The sequence below is a fragment of the Lampris incognitus genome, chromosome 6 (assembly GCF_029633865.1).
Source record: "Lampris incognitus isolate fLamInc1 chromosome 6, fLamInc1.hap2, whole genome shotgun sequence".
In the NCBI taxonomy this organism is placed as follows: domain Eukaryota; kingdom Metazoa; phylum Chordata; class Actinopteri; order Lampriformes; family Lampridae; genus Lampris; species Lampris incognitus.
This window is the reverse complement of record NC_079216.1, coordinates 42493263-42517863: the sequence shown is the minus strand read 5'-3', so window position 1 is coordinate 42517863 and position 24601 is coordinate 42493263. Positions and strand designations below refer to the sequence as shown.

The following is a 24601-nucleotide window of genomic DNA, read 5'->3' as shown; positions in this document are numbered from 1 at the left end:
AGTTTTTGAGACACAAACCTGGTCTACCCCTTAAATAGTAATGCCTTTCATTCTGTTTTCAACAACTGGGCCTACCTGGCTGATGTTAAAGTCAGTGACTGTCCCTCTTGCTGTCATTATTTGCATGAGCTTGTCCTTAATGCCCTCTGGTAAGTTCTTGATGTCATCAAGGAAGTAGTCTGCAGAGGTGGCGACACAACCTGCACAGCTATACATACAACAGCAACAAACAGAAACAAAATTAATAACTTACCACTAATGGTCATCATTAGTGTTGACTTTCTTCTGCCCTGCACATAATGCAATGAATGTCTGCAAATACACACATAGATAAACATCAGTCATGCCAATTAAAGCATCTGGGATACTTTATCTCTGCATTTATGGAACAGGACACTAACTAGCTGACTCTATGGCTGAGGAAAGGGGCCAAAAGAAAATGTAATATTCCCCCATGGTTATGTCAAAATAGTGTCCGATGGCATTGGGTTTTCCTAAAAATTACACCAAAGTATAGAAAAAGTATATGAATCTATGACTTGAAAATTGTTTCATTATCATTAATTGTAGTCGTTTAGTGCTTTAATTAAGTGTTTTATATCTAAATATCTATGTGTTACCACACTGTCTACCTTGCCCACTTGACACTGTTAGGGCATTATCATTGTACCTCCTACATACTACTATAGCATAAATAAACTATGATTTAAATTTTGCACGCGTGAAAAAATGTACAACTAATACTTAAACCCCTTGGTGAACCTGAACATGCTACAATGTTAATTACACAAGTGACTACAGAACAAAGACAATATAACGCTAAATCTCTAAACTGTGGCTAGCACTAAGTAGTAGATTGCATTTAAATTCTACAAGACATTAGTACTGAAATCATTACTAGATAATGCATTAAATGTTTCAATTTAAAGAAAATCAATACAATAATGGTCATTCGGCTGTCAGTAATTCAGACGCTTGTCTTACCGAAAATGGTCACTAGATGGCATTGGTCACATAGCAACCAATGCATTAAATACGAATTTTGATAACTGTCATTTTATATCGCACAGATATGGGGTTTGAACTATTCTTCCTGAAAACATTTAATGAGTAATATTAACTGGATTACTAGATGAAAGAAGGCCACTTTCATTGTAGTTTCTCACAACGAATTTGTTCTCTGCATTTAACCCATCCTATTGTATAGGAGCAGTGGGCAACTGCAGCACCAGGGGACCAATTCCAGTTCTTTGTCCCATTGCCTTGGTCAGGGCTACAGGCAGGAGTATGAACCCTAACATTCATGTCTTTTTTTGGTAGTGGGAAGAAACCAGAGCACTCGGAGCACCCGAAGGAAACCCACGCAGACATGGTTCGAACCCAGGACCTTCTTGCTGTGAGGTAACAGTGCTTTTTTTTTATAGCAAAAACGATTTTAAACCAATAGGGAGATAAAAGACCTCCAACACATCGAACTCTACAGAATCAAAGAGGATAAGAATTAAAAATTAAAACACAGATAGATAAGACAGAAAATAGTGAGGTAACCTGTGGGCTTTGGCATGGCTTGCAGCCTACAGGCCCCCCACCAAATAAAAGGAATCAAACAAAAAATACATATATACCATCTCCAATACATCTTACCCCATGTATTACAACATTTAACCAAAATCACCCTCCTTTCTTCACCCAATCACAATAAAAGTGGTCCCCTCCACAACCCCGCCCCACCAAAAAAAAAACTTCTTCCCTGACATAACTATACAACATATTTACACCTCTCCCCATTATACTCTTAAAAACATCCCACACCTCAGTTTTCCTCTTTTCATAATGGACTATATTCCTCCTTAACTTGACAGCAACAGTGCTAACCACTGGGCTACCATGCCGCAAATGGTTCAATGGTTAAAGAGTTAATTCACATTAATTCAGACACATACAGAACTAGGCAAAGTCACACTGACCGTCTTCCCTGAGACGCTAACAATTTATGACCTTAGATAAGCTTTACCAGCATTTGGCACAAGGGGGGTTGAGCATGTGTGTGTGTGTGTGTGTGTGTGTGTGAGTGAGTGAGAGAGCGAGAGAGAGAGAGAGACACACACACACACACACACACACACACACACACACACACACACACACACACACACACACACACTTGAGGATCAAGAAGACCTCCAATAAACTTGTTCTTCTTTCCTGTAAAGTTCAAAAGTAATTCATGATTATGAGAGAGACAGCAAGAGAGATTTTTTTATTTTTTTAAAAAAGCATTTATTAAAAAGACTGAAGAAAGTCCAAAAAAAATGTTTCCATGACAAAAGATTACTGTACAGCGTGGTTAAAGTAACAATTTCATCACTTATTTAAAAACGGTATTGAATATTAATTCTTCATCTGCCACAGCACATATTGCATCATTATAGCGCCACTTTCTGATAAAATCACCCATGTTACTCATTCCTTTAAAAAATCTAAAATCAACCCAGACTCTGGTTTCACCAATGAGTGAAAAACAGGAAGTGTTTCCTGCCCTGTCCTGTTCTCCACTCTGTTTTTCCTGCTACTGTAGATTGACAGTTTGGCATCCCCTACTACCAGATTAAGTAGTTGCCACTTGGAGGCATCAGATTTTTTTGTAGCCAACTCCCAGAGTGAAGACTGTCTTAGACCACCTCTCACCAAACAGTCTAAAAACATCTGTGCATTAGGAAGGTTGCAGAGTCTTTTGCATCCGTAAAACAATGAAAGAGTTTCCACTTTGCCACAAAAAGGACATTCACTTGAAATTCTTGGGTTGATCACAGAGATAAAACTATTCACTGCAATGGCAACATGGAGAATTCTCCATTGTAAATCACCAGTCCTTTTTTTTAGAGGTGGTTTATATAGAACCCTCCTTACTGGTTTCACCTCACTGCCCACATCTAGTTCTTGTCTCCACACTGTGTCAACTCTCCCATCCAGTTCACATTTGTTCAGAGCTTTCACACAACAATTATATACAGTTTTTCCTTTAACTGTGTATAAGTTCACATATTTACAGTCCAATACATTTAATAGGGGTCCTGAGGCTCCATCCAGATTTTTTTTTGGGGGGGGGGGGGGACCAGCTCCGGAAAGGGATCATTATTATCAGGAGTGTCCACTCCACCACTGTACTCCTGCAGCATCATTAACTCCTCCTCCGTCAGTCTCTCAGTCCACATATTTAAAAGGTTCCTGGTCTGTCGAATAGATCTCTGCCCGAGAAGAGAAGCCACAGCCTGGGTGTCAGTCAGTCAGTCCAGGACCAGCTACATCCACTATTCTCCTCAGAGTGACCACTCCAGTGGTGCATAGCATGCTGGTGACACCTGGTGTTGTGCTGTCCTGAACATCCATTCTGGCCCCATTAATAAGAGGCTCTTCTATTAGCCAGTACAAAGAGCTTGTAGGCTCCAGTCTCTTCCATCTAAATAAATTGTCCATTTAAATAAATTGTCTTAAAAAGTGCTTGATAAAAAGGAGGTAATTCACATAGTTTTAAAAAACTTAAATCCATTAAAAACAATGCAGTGTCTAAACCCAGACCAGCTGTCCTCCTCAAGATGCTGCCTGTCAAATCTCTCCAAACAACATCTTTTAGACCTGTAAGATATCTCTGTACAAACTGTAATCTGAAAGTAGCTACTCTGCTTTCTATGTGTATTAGACCTTGTCCTCCCTCCTCTTTGGGTAGGAATAACAAATTCTGGGGCACCCAATGTAACTTGTCCCAGAAAAAATCCACCAAGACGGCTTGTATTTTTTTGTGTTAGGCCTTTAGGTGGCTTCATGCAGGCCAACCTATGTCACAGAGCAGAAGCAATCAGGTTGTTAATGACTAGTGCCCTACCTCTAAAGGACATTTGTGGCTTCAGCCATTTCCATTTGTTTAACCTTCCTTCTATTCTCTCTACAACGCCCACCCAGTTCTTCTGGACTATGGTCTCATTGCCAAGGTACACCCTCAGATATTTGAAACCATCCTTCTTTCAAGTCAACCCCCTTGGCAGAGTGGGTAGCCCACTCCTCCAACTCCCCACTGCCAGTGCTTCACTCTTTTCCCTATTGGCCTTTGCAGCTGATATAGCTCCAAAATCTTTAACAATGCCCTCCAGTTTTTTTTTTTATCTCTTCCAGGTTCTTGACAACAGTAATGATATCATCTGCATAAGCTGATACAATATATCTTTTGTTGAAATCCTTTAAAAACAGACCTTCAATACCACCCCTTACTTTAATTAACATGGGTTCAATAAACAAAGAATACAACATCCCTGACAGGGAACAGCACTGTCTCACCCCCCTACACGCTTTAAAAGGGGCACTTAGACCTCCATTGATTTTCAGTACACTCTCAATGTCCTGGTACAAAACCTTAATCATAGCGATAAGTCCTGGGATGAGACCAAAATTCTCCAAAGTCTTCCAGAGGTAACGGTGCTCAACCCAGTCAAAAGCTTTTTCCTGGTCCAGAGAAATTAAACCAGTGTCAGAGCCCAAAGAACTAGAGATTTCCAAGATATCTCGAATTAAGGACACATTGTCCAGAATGGACCTACCAGGCCCACAATACGTCTGATCTTGGTGAATTACTGAGTCCATCACCTTTCTCAGTCTGTTTGTCAGCGCTTTGGAAAGGATTTTGTACAGAGAAGAGACAGGATGCCAGTTTTTAATCTCCTGTAGATCTCCTTTCTTTGGTAAGAGAGTAATTACCGCTCTCCTGCAGCTTAGGGGTAGTGACATGTCTTTAAAACTCTCATTAAAAACTGTTAAAAGGTCTTCACCCATCTCCTTCCATAACTCTTTATAAAACTCTACTGGAATCTCATCAATGCCAGGGGCCTTTCCCTCTTCCATGCCCTGCAGGGTTGTGAAAAGTTCTTGCAGAACCAGTGATTCTCCCAACTCAGCATTGATTTCTTCTGGGACTTTGGGCAAGCAGAATCTAAACAGTTCTTTGTCTTCTCCATACTTGCTGCTGTAAAGCTCAGAGTAAAAACACACTGCTTGCCTCCATATTGCATTAGAGTCTCCGAGTTCTTGTCCTGTAGCAGAACGTAGAACATGATTACACTTGCTTTGCCCATTCTTCTTCTCCAAACCAAAGAAAAATTTGGACGGTGCATCCATCAGTGCTGCACTCTGAAAACGTGACCGGACAAGCGCCTCCTGAGCCTTAGTGCCTAGTAGGTCTGTAAGAGCAGAACTTTTAGACTTGAGATCTTCAATATGATCTCTATTTCCAGTGGATTCTGCTAAATTCTGCAGCTCCACAATTTCAGTCTCTAGATCTCGCATAGATCTGATAACGTCCTGTGTGACAGAGAATGTACTGCTGACAGAGCCGTTTAACCTCTATTTTCCCACAATCCCACCACTGTCTCAAAGATGTAAAATCTTCTTTTCTGCTCTTAAAACCTCTCCAAAAAAAATTAAACACATCCTTAAAATTAGCATCACATAATAACGCTGTGTTAAAATGTCAATATGCACTTTTAGGCTTTAAATTGGTGATTAAGACATTACAGGTGATCAGACAGTGGTCAGTAAAACCAACAGGTACCATTCTGCACCATTTAAAAATGTTAAAATTATGTTTTAAACAATAAAACCAGTCTAACCTAGCAAAGGATATTAAATTCTCTCTACTGTGAGCCCAAGTATATTGTCTTTTATCACCATTCATCCTTCTCCACACATCTACTAAATCCTGTGTTTCCAGTAGTTGTCTCAGTGCATGCTGCGATGCACCATGAGGTTCTAAGTGATTTCTGTCAATACAATAATTTTTGGTACGATTAAAATCTCCTCCTAAAAATAAAAAAATCCTCAACATTTATTTTACTTAAAACATTGCTTAGAACTTGTAAAAATTTTACTCTGTCAGGTCCTACTGTAGGTGCATACACATTCATAAAAACGATATTAAAATGTTCAAAAGTTGTCCTCACTACCACCAGTCTGCCCTCCACCACCTGCTCTACTTCAAATGACACTGGTGCAAAGTTCTTTGAGAAGAGAATGCCCACTCCCCCACTCGTTGTGCCCTTATGACTCAGCACCTCCTCTCCATCCCATTCTCTCTTCCAGTCAGACTCATTAAAACTATCACTGCGAGTCTCTTGTACAAACATCACATCATCTGTACAGTAGAGACCTTTTTGTTACATCTCTTGCCCTGTTAATGTTCAGCGTGCTGATGTTAAAGTGACTCATTGCAAAAAATAATAAAAGCACATATAACAACAATGCTGACTTACACTCAGGGTGTAAGATCTTATTCATCATCACCTCCATTATTTAACTCTTGTCTGATTCTTTGCACAATTTTCTTCAGTCTATACACCTCCTGGTCAATGAAACCTCTTCTCTCTCTACTGCTCATCTGTAGCTTTACAGAGTTAGCGGACAGCTCTGTCAGAGAAGTGATCCTCAATTTTTACTCCCTTCAAGTTCTTAGTTTTCTGTAAGAACAGTTTGATATTACTAACACTCTAAGCTCCTTTGGTTCTACGGCAAGCAGCCACATCACAGTCAGAAGATTCACCCTTCCCATCAGTAGCAGAGTCCTCCTCCATACTGGATCCAGACTCTGTGTCTATCTGTTTTGCTACTCTCTTTCCTCTGTTCTTACTTGCTATCCCTTTCTTTGCCTTTGCATTTCCACTGTTACTTTCAGATTTCCTTTTCAGTTGTGTCACTCTTAGGGCTTTATCTATCATGTCACTTTCACTTCCTCTCAACGCTACATCCTCTGCAGCACATTCATTTACAGTCTTCCTTTCGTTTTGCAGCCACCTGTCCCTCACCTTCCTCCTCCTGTTCTTCCTCACCCACCTGACTGTCTTGCTGTACTTCATGTCTCCTCCCGTCCTGCCTCACTCACATGGCTGTCTTGTTGTACTTTGCCTTCCTCCTCCTGTCCCACCACACTTTCCTGGCCTTCTTGTTTCATTGTCCCCGTCTTATTCTTCTGTTGCTCAGCTTCCCCTCCTCCAGCAGGCGCCTTGCCAGAACCACTCTGTCCTGATGTAGTAGGTTTTTTTTCTGAACATGCTCTGATGAGATGCCCCGCTCTACCACAATTAAAACATCTCATACCGTCGGACGTTTATAAAAAATAACACCGTCAAAGTCATCCACTCTTAGTTTGAAGGTTAAGTTCAGCTCCTCACTCCTGCTGTTCAGGATCATGTATAGCTGCCTTCTGTGTGACACTACGTGTTTCAAATGAGGAGAGTTGCAGCCCGAGAGAACATCCCTTATTTGGGAGATTACTTTTCCATGTCGAGATAATTCCCGTGTCAGTACTTCGTCTGTAATGAATGGAGGAACATTTGACAAAGTTACTTTTTTCGCCAGTGTGGCGAGAGGCCACAATCCCGTTCTCCACCACCGCGTTCGCCTTTTCAACGCTGTTTACAAAGATGACCACCGCGTTGTTCATCCGAGCAGCGGACTTAATGCTGCTGTAACCCACAACCTGCCCCACGGCCAGAGAGCAGTCCTCCACTGAACAAGCGAAAGCCGGCGCGATCTTAATGCCGTGTTTCCTGGTCAGTTTGGGCAGATCCATGCCGGTGACTAGCACGCCGACCAGCAAACGCTGGCCGACTACAAACACACACAATCCCCCTAAAAACTCCCTATCTACACCAAACAAACTCTACAATACACACTATTTACAAAAAGATAAAGATAGAAAAATGTTTTAAAGTCACACACTTCGTAAAGTTCGCAACAAACGCTCACACGTTCCACTCGCTCAGTCACGTCCCCATCCATTCAGAGAGAGACAGAGAGAGAGACAGAGAGAAGAGAGACAGAGACAGAGACAGAGAGAGGCTCAATTGGTCAGTTCAAGTAATTTTCCTGTCTAAATCATCTGGTGGTTAGTTTCTGTCTTGTGGAGATGAGATTAAATGTTCTCCCTGTGATTAACAGTGACAATGACCTGGAAAGGTCGTTAAGTGGTCCATGTGAATCTATAAATCCGATAACATAAAAAAGTAGTTTCTTGGGTGAGTCCCTGGTCTGTTTAATGTCAATTTGGCACTTTTATGTGAGGTGAACCTAAGGCTATTTGAGTGTGTGTGTGTGTGTGTGTGTGTGTGTGTGTGTGTGTGTGTGTGTGTGTGTGTGTGTGTGTGTGTGTGTGTGTGTGTGTGTGTGCCCTTATGCACACACAAGCAGGATCTCAGATTAAACCACATCATGTTCCTGGAAGAATCCAAACTTGTATGCCTGGGTTTGCTTACACCACTGTATGTCTATCCTTCCCTGAAGCGGGTTCAATCCTTACAGTGCCCTCCCTCCAAGTTTCACTCATTTATGTTTCTGAAAGTTTTTTTTTTCCTGTATGGTTTTCCTCATCCAGTTTAAGTATCTAACGATAAAGGGTATTGTCTACTGTAACTACTGCTTCCTAAATGTGGGAATGTAAAACCCTCTTGAAACTGTCTAAATTACCTCTAGATTAATAACTCGACTATGACACCAAATCATTAAGCTCCTACAGTCTTTTTTTGAGACTTTTGCTGTGCTTTAACAAATGAAATATGTAACATCTAATTCAAACTGGGTTTCAAATTATTAACATACTGTTGACGTATGTATTGGACAAATGCCGTTGTGCAGAATTGTTTAGGTTAGCACCTAACCAGCCACTTAAACATTTCAAGAGCCTGCATGGTTTGTCTGTTCTCTAACCAGGTCTTATCAGGGTTAAAAAACAAAGTATGAAATCAGTCTGCAAAATATGAGCTAAACCAACTGTCTTCTTTCGGTGTGTGTGCAAATGTAGACTTTGTATATTGTCAGAGTCTGGCTGTTCTATCCTTGCATCTATCCACAAAACTACAATAACCCTTTCAATGTACAGCCATGAAAACAACCAAGTAGTGCTGCGCTATCTAGAAAATACTATAATGAAAATCATCTGAAATTTTACATTATATATACAAAAAACAATATCTACTTACACACAGAAAGTTGTGAATCGGTTCATCGGCTCACTGAGCATGCATAAAGACAATATCTACTTGCATAAGAAAACCAAAAACCCCAAATTCTAAAATCGATGTTCATAAAATGAACATCACAGTTATATAAATGCAGTCAAGTGAGCCACAGCTTATAAAACCGTGGTCTTGCCAGTAGCTCTTTATATTCTGCTGTGCTAAAGTATAAATGCGATATTCGTGGTGTCAGCATTTCAACCTTTTGTATACACAATCTTTCCAAATGTAATAATTCTTATTTTTTTGGATTTCCCCCCCCTTTTTTTCTCCCCAATTGTACTTGGCCAATTACCCCACTCTTCAGAGCCATCCTGGTCACTGCTCCACCCCCTCTGCCGATCCGGGGAGGGCTACAGACTACCAGATGTCTCCTCCGATACATGTGGAGTCACCAGCTTCTTTTCATCTGACAGTGAGGAGTTTCACCAGGGGGACATATTATATCCAATTCAATTCATTTCAAATCAAAACTTTATTGCAGACCCAGGGTCCATTACAGACAAAGACAAAGACAAATAGGTAAAACAATAGCTTTTTCTTTAAAAGAATAACATAGCTTGTTATTCCCCCCAGTTCCCCCCCCCCCAAAAAGGCACCTCGACCGACCAGAGGAGGTTCTAGTGCAGCGACCAGGACACATACCCACATCCGGCTTCCCACCCCCACAGACGTGGCCAATTGACTCTGTGCATAACTGTAGTCCACTGACTTCCGGCTTCTACTGCAGCGGTCATACCAGTTTCCTGTATGTTGGCGCGTGCTATTGACAATGGCATATTTTTCGCGATGCCTCCAAGATTCACCATGGATAAATGTCAAGCACAGAATTGTCGACAAACTTTCACCTGCACCTACCAGAAAACGGGTGAAAAGTTTCAAGTTGTACATATTGTAACATGCATGGATAAGTAGACACGTTGGTCCCTGACTAACGGGTTGGACCCTTTAGTCGACTGGTTAACGTTGTCGCTTGCAGAGCGGGTGACACGGGTTCGCATCCCGACTGTGGCGGTCCCGGACTGCCCCCCGAATTCGCTATAATGGTGTCAGAAGTGGGATGGTGAGACCGTGAGGTTATCGGAAGCACGTGCGCCCAGAGGCGTGAAGGAGCTGATATGCTTAAGCGCGGGGACGCACTTCCCGAAGTAGGGGGGTAGTGTAACGTGCATGGATAAGTAGACACGTTGGTCCTTGACTAACGGGTCGGACCCTGAATTTGATACAATATCAAGTTACGTCCACAATTCCGTCCGTTCATCCTCATAATTGTGGCTGTGACTTGATATGTACAACTTGAAACTTTTCACCCGTTTGCTGGTAGATGCAGGGCAAAGTTTGTCGACAATTCTGTGCATGTCAGTGATATTTATCCATGGTGAATCTTGCAGATATCGCGAAAAATATGTCATCGTCAATAGCACGTGCCAAAAAACAGTAAACTGGTATGACCGCTGCAGTAGAAACCGGAAGTAAGTGGGCTACAGTCGTGCACAGAGCTGACTGCATCTGTAGGGATGCCCGACCAAGCCAGAGGTAACAAAGGGATTCAAAACCATCCAAATATCATAATTTTTGGGTCTCACTCAAACAACATGGGGAAAAAATTGTACTCCACATTATTAAAGTTGATTTTTAGGGCAGTTTTGTATCATTAAAAATAACATTTAAGAGTTCCATCCATCCATTATCCGAACCGCTTATCCTATTATCAGGGTCGCAGGAGCCAATCCCAACAACCATTGGGCGGCAGGCTGGGAGACACCCTGGACAGGCCACCAGGCCATCACACAGGGCCGACATGTACACACACACACACCTAGGCGCAATTTAGTATGGCCGATTCACCTGACCTACATGTATTTCGACTGTGGGAGGAAACCGGAGCACCCGGAGGAAACCCACGCAGACATGGGGAGAACTTGGAAACTCTACATAGAGGACGACCTGGGACAACCCCCAAGGTTGGACTACCCCGGGGCTCGAACGCTGTGAGGCGACTGCTTTACCACTGCGCCACCGTGCCGCCATATTTCAGAGTTGATTTGTGAAATCCTGTTTGGCTGTCAATGCATATTTATTAAATTACATCAACCAACTTGAAATACAGATTACTAGATAAGATTGATGAATATTTATGAATATTCAATTTATATTATGATACCACAGAGAGAACCTAGATTTTTTTTCATCAAATACAGTGCCTTGTATTCAACCCCCTTGACAGTCATCACTAATTTCTGGATTATAATAGATACTCACACATTTGTTCCTGAACAATATTATTTTTTGTGAACCCATAAGCTCTAACAGCATGTTCCCAAAGCCAAAAAAAAAAGTTATGTTTCACCGACTTTTTATTAATAAATTAAAAACTAAAATATAGTGCTTGCATAAGTATTCAACCCCTTGTGCTCTGAAAGCTCCAAGTTTACAAAAATGGCAAATTATTCCAAAAACAAACTCGGGTAAACACAATTGGCCATAACTAGTGTGGACCTGTAAGATATTAAAGTAACGGTCTTGTTTATGGGTATAAAAAGCACTCTGTGTAAAGTTCATTAGCCGGGCGTGAACTCCATCAGAAAATGAAGACAAAGGACCATAATACTGAAGTAAGAGACAAAGTGATTAAAATGCAGAAGGTGCGTCCAGGGGGGGCGTGGCAGTCTTTCTGTTGCATACCAACATGGGGATTGCCAGATCAAGCCCCCATGTTTCCTCTGGCTTGGCTGGGCATCCCTAAAGACACAATTGCCCGTGTCTGCGGGTGGGAAGCCGGGTGTGGGTATGTGTCCTGGTCGCTGCGCTAGTGCCTCTTCTGGTCAGTCTGGCCTGTTCGGGGCGGTGGGGGGGGGGGCTGAGGGGAATAGCATGTTCCTCCCATGCGCTACGTCCCCCCAGTGAAACTCTTCACTGTCAGGTGAAAAGAAGTGGCTGGTGACTCCACATGTATCAGAGAAGGCATGTGGTAGTCTGCAGTCATCCCCGGATCAGCGGAGGCATGGAGTAGCGACCGGGACGGCTCTGAAAAGTGGGGTAATTGGCCAAGTACAACTGCAGAGAAAAAGGGAGAAAAACGCCAATAAATAAATGCAGAAGGCGGGAAAGGGATACAAAACAATATCCAAGTGTTTGGATGTCCCACGGAACACTGTTGCATCCATTGTCAGAAAGTGGAAGCTGTATCACACCACCCAGACACTTTGTAGGACAGGCCGTCCCTCAAAGCTAAGTGTCTGAGCAAAGTGTGGGCTGGTGAGAAAAGCCACAGATGATCCTGTAATCACATTGAAGGAGCTTCAGAGGTCAGTGAGTCAACTATATTACAGGCTCTCAATAACTCTGGCCTGTACGGGAGGGTGGCAAGAAAGAAGCAGTTGCTCAAAACTATACATATAAAATCACGCTTGGAGTTTGCAACTAAGCATGACAGTGACCCAGTTAGGATGTAGGTAAAGGTTTTGTGGTCAGCTGAGACAAAAGCTGAGCTTTTTGGCCAAAACTCAAAGTGTTGTGTGGCGCAATTCTAACACTGCTCATGCCCTAAAAAACACCCTCCCTACAGTGAAGCATGGGAGCAGCAGCATAATGCTATGGGGTTGCTTTTCATCTGCAGGCACTGGGAACCTTGTTCAAACTGAGAGAAGAATGTATGGAGCTAAATTCATGGAAATACTGGAAGAAAACCTGTTGCAGTCTGCAATAAAACTGAAACTTGGGAGAAGGTTCACCTTCCAGCAGGATAATGATCCTAAGCACAAGGCTAAAGCAACAGTGGCATGGCTCAGCAACAAAAAAGTGAATGTTTTGGAGTGGCCAAGTCAAAGTCTGGACCCCAACCCCATTGAAAATCTGTGGCACAGACTGAAAATCGGAATCCAGAGGCGCCATCTCAACAACCTGCAAGACCTATACAAATTCTGCCATGAAGAATGGGCAAAAATTACTCCAAAAGAATGTGTGCAAAGCTTGTACATACTTACCCCAAGAGAATCATGGCTGTTCTTGCAGCAGAAGGGTACTCTACAAAGTATTGATATGTGGGGGTTGAATACTTATGCAAGCACTATATTTTAGTTTTTAGTTTATTCTAAAAAAAGTCAGTAAAACAAATTATTTTGGCTTTGGGAATATGCTGTTAGAGCTTATGGGTTCAAAAAATAATCTTGTTCAGGAACAGGTGTGTGAGTATCTTTTAAAATCCAGAAAGTAGTGATGACTGTCAAGGGGGTTGAATACTTTTGCAAGGCACTGTATCATTTGAAAGAAAGAAAGGAAGTGTCGTGGCAATTATTTAATTCCACTCTGACATTAAAAGAGGAGCGAGACAAAAATCTCTTGCAGTATTGGCACACAATTTTAAAAGTTCAATGAACAGACGCACAAGCTCAGATGTAGGCCTTCATGATATTGACAAAAACATGCATTGCGGCGATGTAATCTTTTGTGATATATTGCACGATATATTGCGTTATATTAAACAAGGCGTGGGTAGTAAAAAAGTGCATGCACAATAATGCACATTCATTCTTTTTGCTATAGGAGGTGGAGTCTGTGGCATTGCAACCTGAACCAGTCGTTCAGAGCGGCCGCCCTGATCGTGTTTGACGCGTTGTCTGTTGTGATGCAGACTAGTCGGGTTTCTTCTAGCCCCCAAGCAGCCAGCGCTTCTCTTAACCCTGTTGCGATGTTTCACTTGTGTGATCCTCTGGGAAAAACGCGGTTTGCAGGCAGCGAGTTTTCAGCTTAAAGTCTTCAGTGATAAAGTGGACTGTTAAACTGATGTAGGGCTCTGTTGTCCGGCTTGACCACAGGTCTGTTGTCGCTGCATAGTATTCCACTTGTGCCAGCTCTCGGTCTACTTCTGCCTCGCATTTGTCGTACAGCCCTGGGATTGCGATTTCGGAAAAATAGGTCCGCGATGGTATAAACCCAGCCACTGAGGATGCACAAGCCAGTGCATCCTTAGTGCCGGTCCCAAGCCCGGACAAATGGGGAGGGTTGCGTCAGGAAGGGCATCCGGCGTAAAATCTTTGCCAAATCAAATATGCGGATCATAAATAAGACTTACATACCGGATCGGTCGAGGCCCGGGTTACCAACGACCGCTACCGGTACTGTTAACCAGCAGGGTGTCGGTGGAAACTATGCTACTGTTGGGCGAAGGAGAAGGAGAGGGGGAAAGCAAGTCCAGAGGCAGCTAGAGAGGAGGAAGGGTAGGCATGTGGAGGTGAGAGTTGGAACTTTGAATGTTGGCACTATGACTGGTAAAGGGAGAGAGCTGGCTGACATGATGGAAAGAAGAAAGGTAGGCATACTGTGTGTGCAAGAGACCAGGTGGAAGGGGAGTAAGGCCAGGAGTATCGGAGGTGGCTTCAAACTCTTCTACCATGGTGTGAATGGGAGGAGAGATGGGGTAGGGGTAATTCTGAAGGAAGAGTATGTCAAGAGCGTGCTGGAGGTGAAGAGAGTGTCGGACAGAGTGATGAGTACGAAGCTGGAAATTGAAGGTTTATTGCTGAATGTTATCAGCGCATATGCCCCGCAAGTTGGGTGTGAGATGGATGAAAAAGAAGAATTCTGGAGTGAGTTGGACGACATGGTGGAGAGGGTACCCAAGGAGGAGAAAGTGGTGATTGGAGCAGACTTCAATGGACTTGTTGGTGAAGGGAACAGAGGTGATGAGGAGGTGATGGGAGGGTATGGAGTCAAGAAGAGAAATGTGGAAGGACAGATGGTGGTCGATTTTGCGAAAAGGATGGAAATGGCTGTGGTGAATACATATTTCAAGAAGAGGGAGGAACACAGGGTGACGTACAAGAGTGGAGGAAAGTGCACACAGGTGGACTATATCTTATGTAGAAGGCGCCATCTAAAAGGGATTGGAGACTGCAAGGTGGTGACAGGGGGGAACGTAGCTAGGCAGCATCGGATGGTGGTCTGTAGGATGACTTTGGAGACCAAGAAGAGGAAGCGAGTGAAGACACAGCCGAAGATCAAATGGTGGAAGTTGAAGAAGGAAGACTGTTGTGTGGAGTTCAGGCAGGAGTTAAGACAGGCACTGGGTGGTAGTGAAGAGTTGCCAGATGGCTGGAAAACCACTGCAGAAATAGTGAGGGAGACAGCTAGGAAGGTACTTGGTGTGTCATCAGGACAGAGGAAGGAAGACAAGGAGACTTGGTGGTGGAATGAGGAAGTACAGCAAATTATACAGAGGAAAAGGTTGGCAAAGAAGAAGTGGGATAGTAAGAGAGATGAAGAAAGTAGACAGGAGTACAAGGAGATGCAGCGTAAAGCAAAGAGAGAGGTGGCAAAGGCAAAGGAAAAGGCGTATGGTGAGTTGTATGACAGATTAGACACTAAGGAAGGAGAAAAGGACTTGTACCGATTGGCTAGACAGAGGGACCAAGCTGCAAAGGATGTGCAGCAAGTTAGGGCGATCAAGGATAGAGATGGAAATGTGCTGACAAGCGAGGAGAGTGTGCTAAGAAGGTGGAAGGAATACTTTGAGGGGCTGATGAATGAAGAAAATGAGAGAGAGAGAAGGTTGGATGATGTAGGGATAGTGAATCAGGAAGTTCAGCGGATTAGCAAGGAGGAAGTGAGGGCAGCTATGAAGAGGATGAAGAGTGGAAAGGCAGTTGGTCCTGATGACATACCTGTGGAGGCATGGAGATGTTTAGGAGAGATGGCAGTGGAGTTTTTAACTAGATTGTTTAACACAATCCTGGAAAGTGAGAGGATGCCTGAGGAGTGGAGAAGAAGCATACTGGTACCGATTTTCAAGAACAAGGGCGATGTGCAGAACTGTAACAACTACAGAGGTATAAAGTTGATCAGCCACAGCATGAAGATTTGGGAAAGAGTAATAGAAGCTAGGTTAAGAGGAGGTGACGATCAGCGAGCAGCAGTATGGTTTCATGCCACGAAAGAGCACCACAGATGCGATGTTTGCTTTGAGAATGTTGATTGAGAAGTATAGAGAAGGCCAGAAAGAGTTGCATTGTGTCTTTGTAGATTTAGAGAAAGCTTATGACAGAGAGCCGAGAGAGGAGGTGTGGTATTGTATGAGGAAGTCAGGAGTTGCAGAGAAGTATGTAGGAGTGGTGCAGGATACGTATAAGGGAAGTGTGACAATGGTGAGGTGTGCGGTTGGAATGACAGATGGGTTCAAGGTGGAGGTGGGATTACATCAAGGATCGGCTCTTAGCCCTTTCTTGTTTGCAATGGTGATGGACAGGTTGACGGACAAGATCAGGCAGGAGTCTCCATGGACGATGATGTTCGCGGATGACATTGTGATCTGTAGCGAGAGTAGGGTGCAGGTTGAGGAGAGCCTGGAGAGGTGGAGGTATGCACTGGAGAGAAGAGGAATGAAAGTCAGTAGGAGCAAGACGGAATACCTATGCGTAAATGAGAGAGAGGACAGTGGAATGGTCAGGATGCAAGGAGTGGAGGTGACAAAGGCATTTGAGTTTAAATTTTTGGGGTCAACTGTCCAAAGTAACGGGGAGTGCAGTAGAGAGGTGAAAAAGAGAGTGCAGGCAGGTTGGAGTGGGTGGAGAAGTGTGTCAGGAGTGATTTGCGACAGAAGGGTATCAGCAAGAGTTAAAGGGAAAGTTTACAAGATGGTTGTGAGACCAGCTGTTATATGGTTTGGAGACAGTGGCACTGACGAAAAGACAGGAGGCGGAGCTGGAGGTGGCAGAGTTGAAGATGCTAAGATTTTCACTGGGAGTAACGAAGAAGGACAGGATTAGGAACGATTATATTAGAGGGACCGCTCAGGTTGGACGGTTTGGAGACAAAGCAAGAGAGGCAAGATTGAGATGGCTTGGACATGTGTGGAGGAGAGATGCTGAGTATATTGGGAGAAGGATGCTGAACATGGAGCTGCCAGGGAAGAGGAGAAGAGGAAGGCCAAAGAGGAGGTTTATGGATGTGGTGAGGGAAGACATGCATGTAGGTCCGCGATGGTATAACGTAGCGCTTGTCGAGTGTACGGACCATCTTCTGAAATCCGTCTTTGGTAACTGTGTTGAGTGGCATCATATCCTTGGCGAGGTGAAAGGTTATGGCTTTGGTGATTTCGATCTGCCGTTTGGATGTTTGGATTTTACGACCGCGATGAGTCCGCGCTGCTGACACTGGTGCGCAGCTCGGACTCATCGTGGTCGTAAAATCTGAGCTTTGCGCGAACAGGGCTTGCGGACGTCGGCTTTTAGTCCGGCGGAGTCCGCTCTGCGTACGTTCCGCCCGAGTATGTTTGGGCCTTAACTCTCCTTTCTCTGGCTCTGCCATTTTTCATTTCTCCCGAACACACGTGGATTCGTCTTCTTCGTTTATGCGCACGCGTAGCACTAACGTTGCTAGGTAACGTCAATGTGTTTAGACAGGCCTGAGTTGAGCGATGAAGAAGTAGAAGAAATAAAAAATAACAGAGTGAGGGGTGTTGAGAGTTTGTTGCTAAAAGAAAGTCGACGGAGCAAAAATGTTGCAGTATGACATGAGTTTGAGTATCTTAGGCTACATACTAGTAGGAAAAATATCGCAGGCCCTGCGATGTGACTATTGCACATGCGCAAATCGCGATGACAATGCATAAACGATATATCGTGCAGGCCTACTCAGATACTTGAGTGCGTGCTCTGATCTCAGAGCCCACCATCTTTATACCATGCAGCGGAACAATGCCCATTGTTTCGATCACATGGTGTGTACCCAGTCTCTCCCTCATCCTGTCTCCTGCCAAGACCCTCCAGGACTGCCTCCCATGACACTCAAAAGGGCTTTCACCCATTCCTCTGTTATCAGGCCCTTACCATATTTACAAAGAAGAGGCACTTTTAACACCACCTTTGTCTTGCTAAACATGAGCCCCCCCCAGGCATCCATTCAGACAATGTAAACATAGTATAGCTGATCTGTGGTCAATGATTAAAAGTAAGCAACATACATATGTAAACTGCCCTCACAAAATAAAGCCACTTTAATTCGTCATTGTACAGGTTACAATGAAAATCACCTTCTGCATTTAACCGATCCTATTGCAGTGGAGCAGTGGGCAGCTGCAGCATCCAGGGACCAACTCCAGTTGTTCTTTCCATTGCCTTGGTCAGGGGCACAGACAGGAGTATTAACCCTCACGTGCATGTCTTTTTGATGGTGGGAAGAAACTGGAGCACTCAGAGGAAACCCATGCATATACGGGGAGAACATGCAAAAAAATTTTTTAAATTAAATTAAAAAAATTTCAAATTAAGTTGACCACAACAGTGATAACCTTGGACCTCTGACCTCTCTGAGAGGGTGGGAAAGGGGTTGCGTGTACATATTCTTATGTGTGTGTGTGTGTGGGGGGGGGGGTTGGATAACTATGAGGGCACCATATTATTTGGCAAAAGGCTTAATAATAAAAATACATTTCATTGAAATGGAAAAGAAGGGAAAAGAAGATTAGTGCATAAATCTCTATTTATTATCTATCAATTGTATTGCATCTGGAGGAAGTAAACAACCATTGCTGCTAAAGCCTTCCTCAAGCAGAGGAGCAGGTTCAACTCTTTTATAGCCAAACAATCTCCCTATGGAAAGATAATGTTAGACTATTTAACTCTTTAGAAATGTTTGAGAGCTCCAGTGTCAGGCTGACCCAGCATTGTACCGCGGCTCACAAGATGAACAACAGACCTCAGCAATCATCCCTGGATAAAGCTATGACCTCCAAACCATAGCTTGTATCCAAGTTCCACAATTTAAGTTCAAATCTGACTATCACTCTGTCGGGCATGAACCAAAGAAAATGCCCGTTTCCATCCTGTCCTCGTTTTGGAAAGTAATAAACCTTTCGGTAGAGCTAGGATGGTGGTGAGCGGGAGGTCGGTAGTGTGATTGACAGAATCACACCATAATGCTCATACACGCAACTCGTTGCTTGGTAACAGCACAAACAATAGAAAAGGAAAGTGTCAGCTGGGTCATATCAGGGATGTATGCCTCAGAGGGATCACCTCTCCTCAATAACCCTCTTCAATAAATAGAGAACAGTTTGGGTAAGTATTCGCATCGCCGATTGTGAGACTTGACACAGGATATTAACTGCCACAATGTATACAATATAAATTGCCAACTCAAGAGGCCACTGTTCTCAATGCAGGATGCCACCAATCACGGAGGAGCCAACATTGAAAAAGTATACAAGCCAGAGGTGTTTACATGCCCCGAATATTAGCATCTACGTACATAAACACAATAAAACAAAATATAGCTGGATAGAGATGTTTTAGCGTATAGTTGAGTGTTCATGTTTGCAAACATTTGGCTGATAATAAACTTGGTTTCCATTTACTTCAGCACAACATGAAAATTCACTTGCAGAGACTTGAAACTTGATTAAGATAGGTAATCATATCATAGTGAACAACCCAGCCACTGAGGATGCACAAGTCAGTGCATTCTTAATGCCGGTCCCAAGCCCGGACAAATGGGGAGTCAGGAAGGGCTCCAGCGTAAAACTTTTGCCAAATCAAATATGCGGATCATAAATCAGATTTCCATACCGGATCGGTCAAGGCCCGGGTTACCAACAACCGCCACTGGCACTGTTGGCCAGCAGGGTGCCAGTGGAAACAATGCTACTGTTGTGCGAAGTAGAAGGAGAGGGGGAGACATGTCCAGAGGCAGCTAGAGAGGAGGAAGGGTAAGAGTGTGGGGGTGAGAGTCGGAACTTTGAATGTTGGCACTATGACTGGTAAAGGGAGAGAGCTGGCTGATATGATGGAGAGAAGGAAGGTAGATATACTGTGTGTGCAAGAGACCAGGTGGAAGGGGAGTACGGCCAGGAGCATTGGAGGTGGGTTCAAACTCTTCTACCATGGTGCGGATGGGAGGAGAAATGTGGTAGGGGTAATTCTGAAGCAAGAGTATGTCAAGAGTGTGTTGAAGGTGACGAGAGTGTCGGACAGAGTGATGAGTACGAAGCTGAAAATAGAAGGGGTGATGATGAATGTTATCGGTGCATATGTTCTGCAAGTTGGGTGTGAGATGGAAGAGAAAGAAGAATTCTGGAGTGAGTTGGACGACATGGTGGAGAGGGTACCCAAGGAGGAGAAAGTGTTGATTGGAACAGACTTCAATGGGCATGCTGGTGAAGGGAACAGAGGTGATGAGGAGGTGATGGGCAAGTATGGTGCCAAGGACAGGAATCTGGAGGGACAGATGGTGGTGGATTTTACGAAAAGGATGTAAATGGCTGTGGTGAATACATATTTCAAGAAGAGGGTGTAACACAGGGTGAAATATAAGAGTGGAGGAAAGTGCACACAGGTGGACTATATCTTATGCAGGAGGTGTGATCTGAAAGGGATTGGAGACTGCAAGGTGGTGACTGGGGAGAATGTAGTAGCTAGGCAGCATCGAATGGTGTTCTGTAGGATGACTTTGGAGCTCAATAAGAGGAAGAGAGTGAAGGCAGAACCAAGGATCAAATGGTGGAAGTTGAAGAAGGAAGACTTGTGTGGAGTTAAGGGAGGAGTTAAGACAGGCACTGGGTGGTAGTGGAGTTGCCAGACGGCTGGTAACCACTGCAGAAATAGTGAGGGAGACAGTTAGGAAGGTACTTGATGTGTCATCTGGACAGAGGCGAAGGAAGACAAGGAGACTTGGTGGTGGAATGAGGAAGTACAGAGAAGTATACAGGCGAAGAGGTTGACAAAGAAGTGGGATAGTCAGAGAGATGAAGAAAGTAAGACAGGAGTACAAGGATATGCAGCATTAAATGAAGAGAGAGGTGGCAAAGGCAACGGAAAAGGCATATGGCGAGTTGTATGAGAGGTTGGACACTAGGGAAGGAGAAAAGGACTTTTACTGATTAGCTAGACAGAGGGACCGGGCTGGGAAGATGTGCAGCAGGTTAGGACGATCAAGGATAGAGATGGAAGTGTGCTGACAAGCAAGGAGAGTGTGCTGAGAAGGTGGAAGGAGTACTTTGAGGGGCTGATGCATAAAGAAAATGAGAGAGAGAAGATTGGATGATGTCAGGATAGTAAATCAGGAAGTGCAGTGCATTAGCAAGGAGGAAGTGAGGGCAGCTATGAAGAGGATGAAGACTGGAAAGGCAGTTGGTCCTGATGACATACCTGTGGATGCATGGAGGTGTTTAGAAGAGATGGCAGTGGAGTTTTTAAATAGATTGTTCAACACAATCTTGGAAAGTGAGAGGATGCCTGAGGAGTGGAGAAGAAGCATACTGGTACCGATTTTGAAGAATAAGGGTGATGTGCAGAGCTGTAACTAGAGGTATAAAGTTGATCAGCCACCGCATGAAGATATGGGAAAGAGTAGTGGAAGTGGAACCCTGGACAGGCCACCAGGCCATCACAGGGCCCACACACACACACACACACACACACACACACACACACACACACACACACACACACACACACACACACACACACACACACACACACACAACTAGGGACAATTTAGTACTGCCGATTCACCTGACCTACATGTCTTTGGACTGTGGGAGGAAACTGGAGCCCCCGGAGGAAACCCATGCAGATACGGCAAACTCTACACAGAGGACAACCCAGGACGACCTCCAAGGTTGGACTACCCCGGTGCTCGAACTCAGGACCTTCTTGCTGTGAGGCAACCGCGCTAACCACTGCACCACCATGCCCCCACTATTTATTATTATTACTGCTTTTTTGTTGTTATTTAATTACTATTGTTGCTGCAGTGTTGAGGAGCTGAAACTTAAGAATTCTACTCTCTTATACTTTTATAATGAGATGTAACAAATATAGAATCTTGAATCTTTAAGTTGTGTGTGGCAGAGAAGTATGTAAGAGTGGTACAAGATACGTACGAGGGTAGTATGACAGTGGTGAGGTGTGCAGTAGGAATGATTGATGGGTTGAAGGTGGAGGTGGGATTACATCAAGAATCAGCTCTGGGCCCTTTCTTGTTTGCAATGGTAATGGACAGGTTGACAGACAAGATCAGGCAGAAGTATCCATGGACTATGATGTTCGCGGATGACATTGTGATCTGTAGCGAGAGTAGGGAGCAGGTTTAGGAGAGCCTGGAGAGGTGGAGAGAAGAGGAATGAAAATCAGTAAGAGCAAGATAGAATACAATTGCGCGAACAAGAGGAAGGACAGTGGAGTAGTGCGGATGTAAGGAGTAGGGTGACGAAGGCATGAGTTTAAATATTTGGTGTCAACTGTTCAAAGTAACGGGGAGTGCAGAAGTGAGGCGAAGAAGAGAATGCAAGCAAGGTGGAGTGGGCAGAAAAGTGTCAGGAGTGATTTGCAACAGAAGCGTACCAGCAAGAGTGAAAGGGAAGGTTTACAAGATGGCAGTGAGACCAGCTATGTTGTATGGTTTGGAGATGGTGGCACTGACAAAAAGACAGGAGGCAGAGCTGGAGGTAGCAGAGTTGAAGATGCTAAGATTTTCATTGGGAGTGACAAAAGAAGGACAGGATTAGAAACAAGTATATTAGAGGGAGAGCTGAGGTTGGGCGGTTTGGAGACAAAGCAGTAGAGGCAACAATGAGACGGTCTGGACATGTGCGGAGGAGAGATGCTTGGGTATATTGGGAGAAGGATGTTGAATATGGAGCTGCCAGGCAAAGAGGAAGGCCAAAGAGGAGGTGGTGAGGGAGTATATGCAGGTGGCTGGCGTGACAGAGGAAGATGCAGAGGACAGGAAGCGATGGAAACTGATGAGCCGCTGTGGCAACCCCTAAAGGGAGCAGCCAAAAATTATAGTAGTAGTAGTAGGTATAAGATTATATAAATGGTTATGTTTAGGTATTAGGTGTGAGGGTTAATACTCCTGTCCGTGCCCTTGACCACGGCAATGGAAAAAGAACTGGAGTTGGTCCCCGGGCGATGCAGCTGCTCCTATACAATAGGATGGGTTAAATGCAGAAAACAAATTCATTGTAAAAATACTCGTTGTACGACTACAATGTCAAATGATGAGGCTTTCCTTTATTCATTTCATATTAAGCTCCAGATGGTTAAGTTTAAGTAGGAAGTATAGGTTTGGCGTAGTTACGGTCAAGGGAAAACACACAGGGAGGTCGGTTGTTAAGCGTTTGTTTTTGGGGTTTTTTTGCTCTCTCTTTCTCTGTTGACGTTCACGTACGCCTATGATAGAAAGGCACATGCACGCTCATTGGCTAATGGCGGGACGGGAACGCCCCGCCGGGGATGCGCTCTGAACACTTGCTGACGTGAATGCCAATCAAAAAAAAAACCACAAAAAAAAACGATGAAAACAACAGTGAAAATTACATCATCCATGCGTTTTGTAGCCAAACTGTTTGCACTTATTAACAGCTCAAAAAAAAGTGGCTTTAGCATTTAACCTCCCGTTAAATCAATTAAAGTCCTGTGCGCTACGAAGCAAATGGCATTGATCGTTGGTAAATAATTTACGCAACCTCACCTCCCTCATAGACATGGCTGAACCCACAAGTCTGTATCAAATCGTCTGAAACACTGTTGTACCAGAAAACATCTTAAACGCAACATCAATCCATCCCCAATTTGAACGTCAACGGCTTGTTGAAAGTTTCTTCCGCTTGGCGGTTGGCACGTTTTACATTACTCACATATTGAAAAGAGAGTCCACCGTCATTCTTATGGTATTGTTTACTCGACCTCTCCTGCCGTTGGCTCTTGTGTAAGGAACCGACCATCGACGTTTAAAACTCAAATTGACGCACTGATTCGTCTTTATTTTCTTCTTCGTCCTCTTAGTCTTCTTCTTCGTTTAATATTTCTGCTTTCCTTTCTTCTTCTGTTACTTTACTGCTGACTACAGTGTGTCAATAATTCTTACGATACAAGATAAAACACCAGATAAAAATATATAGTATATAAAAAAAATCATACATACAAAAATGAGAACCAAATCCGCCAAGGTGTGTAAATGTTACTGAATTGAAGTTTCTCTCGAAATACACGCATGTTAGGGTTAATACTCCTGTCTGTTCCCCTGACCAAGGCAATGGAAAGAAGAACTGGAGTTGGTCCCGGCGTTGCAGCTGCCCACTGCTCTTACAATAGGATGGGTTCAATGCAGAGAACAAATTCGTTGTGAGAATACAATGTCGAATAAAGTGGTTTTAAATTTCGTGTATCTTCCAATCAAGTCAGGCAAATCTCGTAAACTGTATCATCGTTCCTGTCCTTGAACCAGAAATGGTGAAAAAGCTACTTTTCACATCTTCAGTGGAACTGCAGCGTCAGCAACATCCAGAAATCGTCATGTGGCATCTGTGTCTTTACTTTTTTCTGACTTTTGCCGGATTTTTTTTGTTTTTGTTTTATTTTTTTTTATCCTTGGCCTCCTCTGGTTCTTTTGATTTCCACAGCGCCAATCACGGAGTCACTGAGAATCTTAAAAGATTTATTGCAGTTGTATATAGTCACCCGAGATGGTCTCGACAGCAGACTAATGTTGCAAGCTCAGTCCTTTCCTTTTATACACTGCTACCCCCCCTTCCCCCCCAGTTTTATTGA

The 24601-nt window shown here is 43.8% G+C and overlaps 1 protein-coding gene across 2 annotated transcripts in view; it reads right to left on the bottom strand.

The window, feature by feature from the left end:
- amn1 (antagonist of mitotic exit network 1 homolog (S. cerevisiae)) overlaps positions 1-24111 on the bottom strand; it is a 61492-nt gene extending 37381 nt beyond the window's left edge. Inside the window, exons 1-2 of one of the 2 annotated variants that reach the window (XM_056282260.1) lie at positions 23689-24111; positions 76-208 (exon numbers count right to left, since the gene is read on the bottom strand). In XM_056282260.1, coding sequence (XP_056138235.1) covers positions 76-208; positions 23689-23714 — 159 coding nt within the window. In that variant the 5' untranslated portion in view covers positions 23715-24111. The remainder of the gene's footprint in view (positions 1-75; positions 209-23688) is intronic. The other variant, XM_056282259.1, reaches the window with a different exon arrangement.
- Positions 24112-24601: the final 490 nt, after the last annotated feature.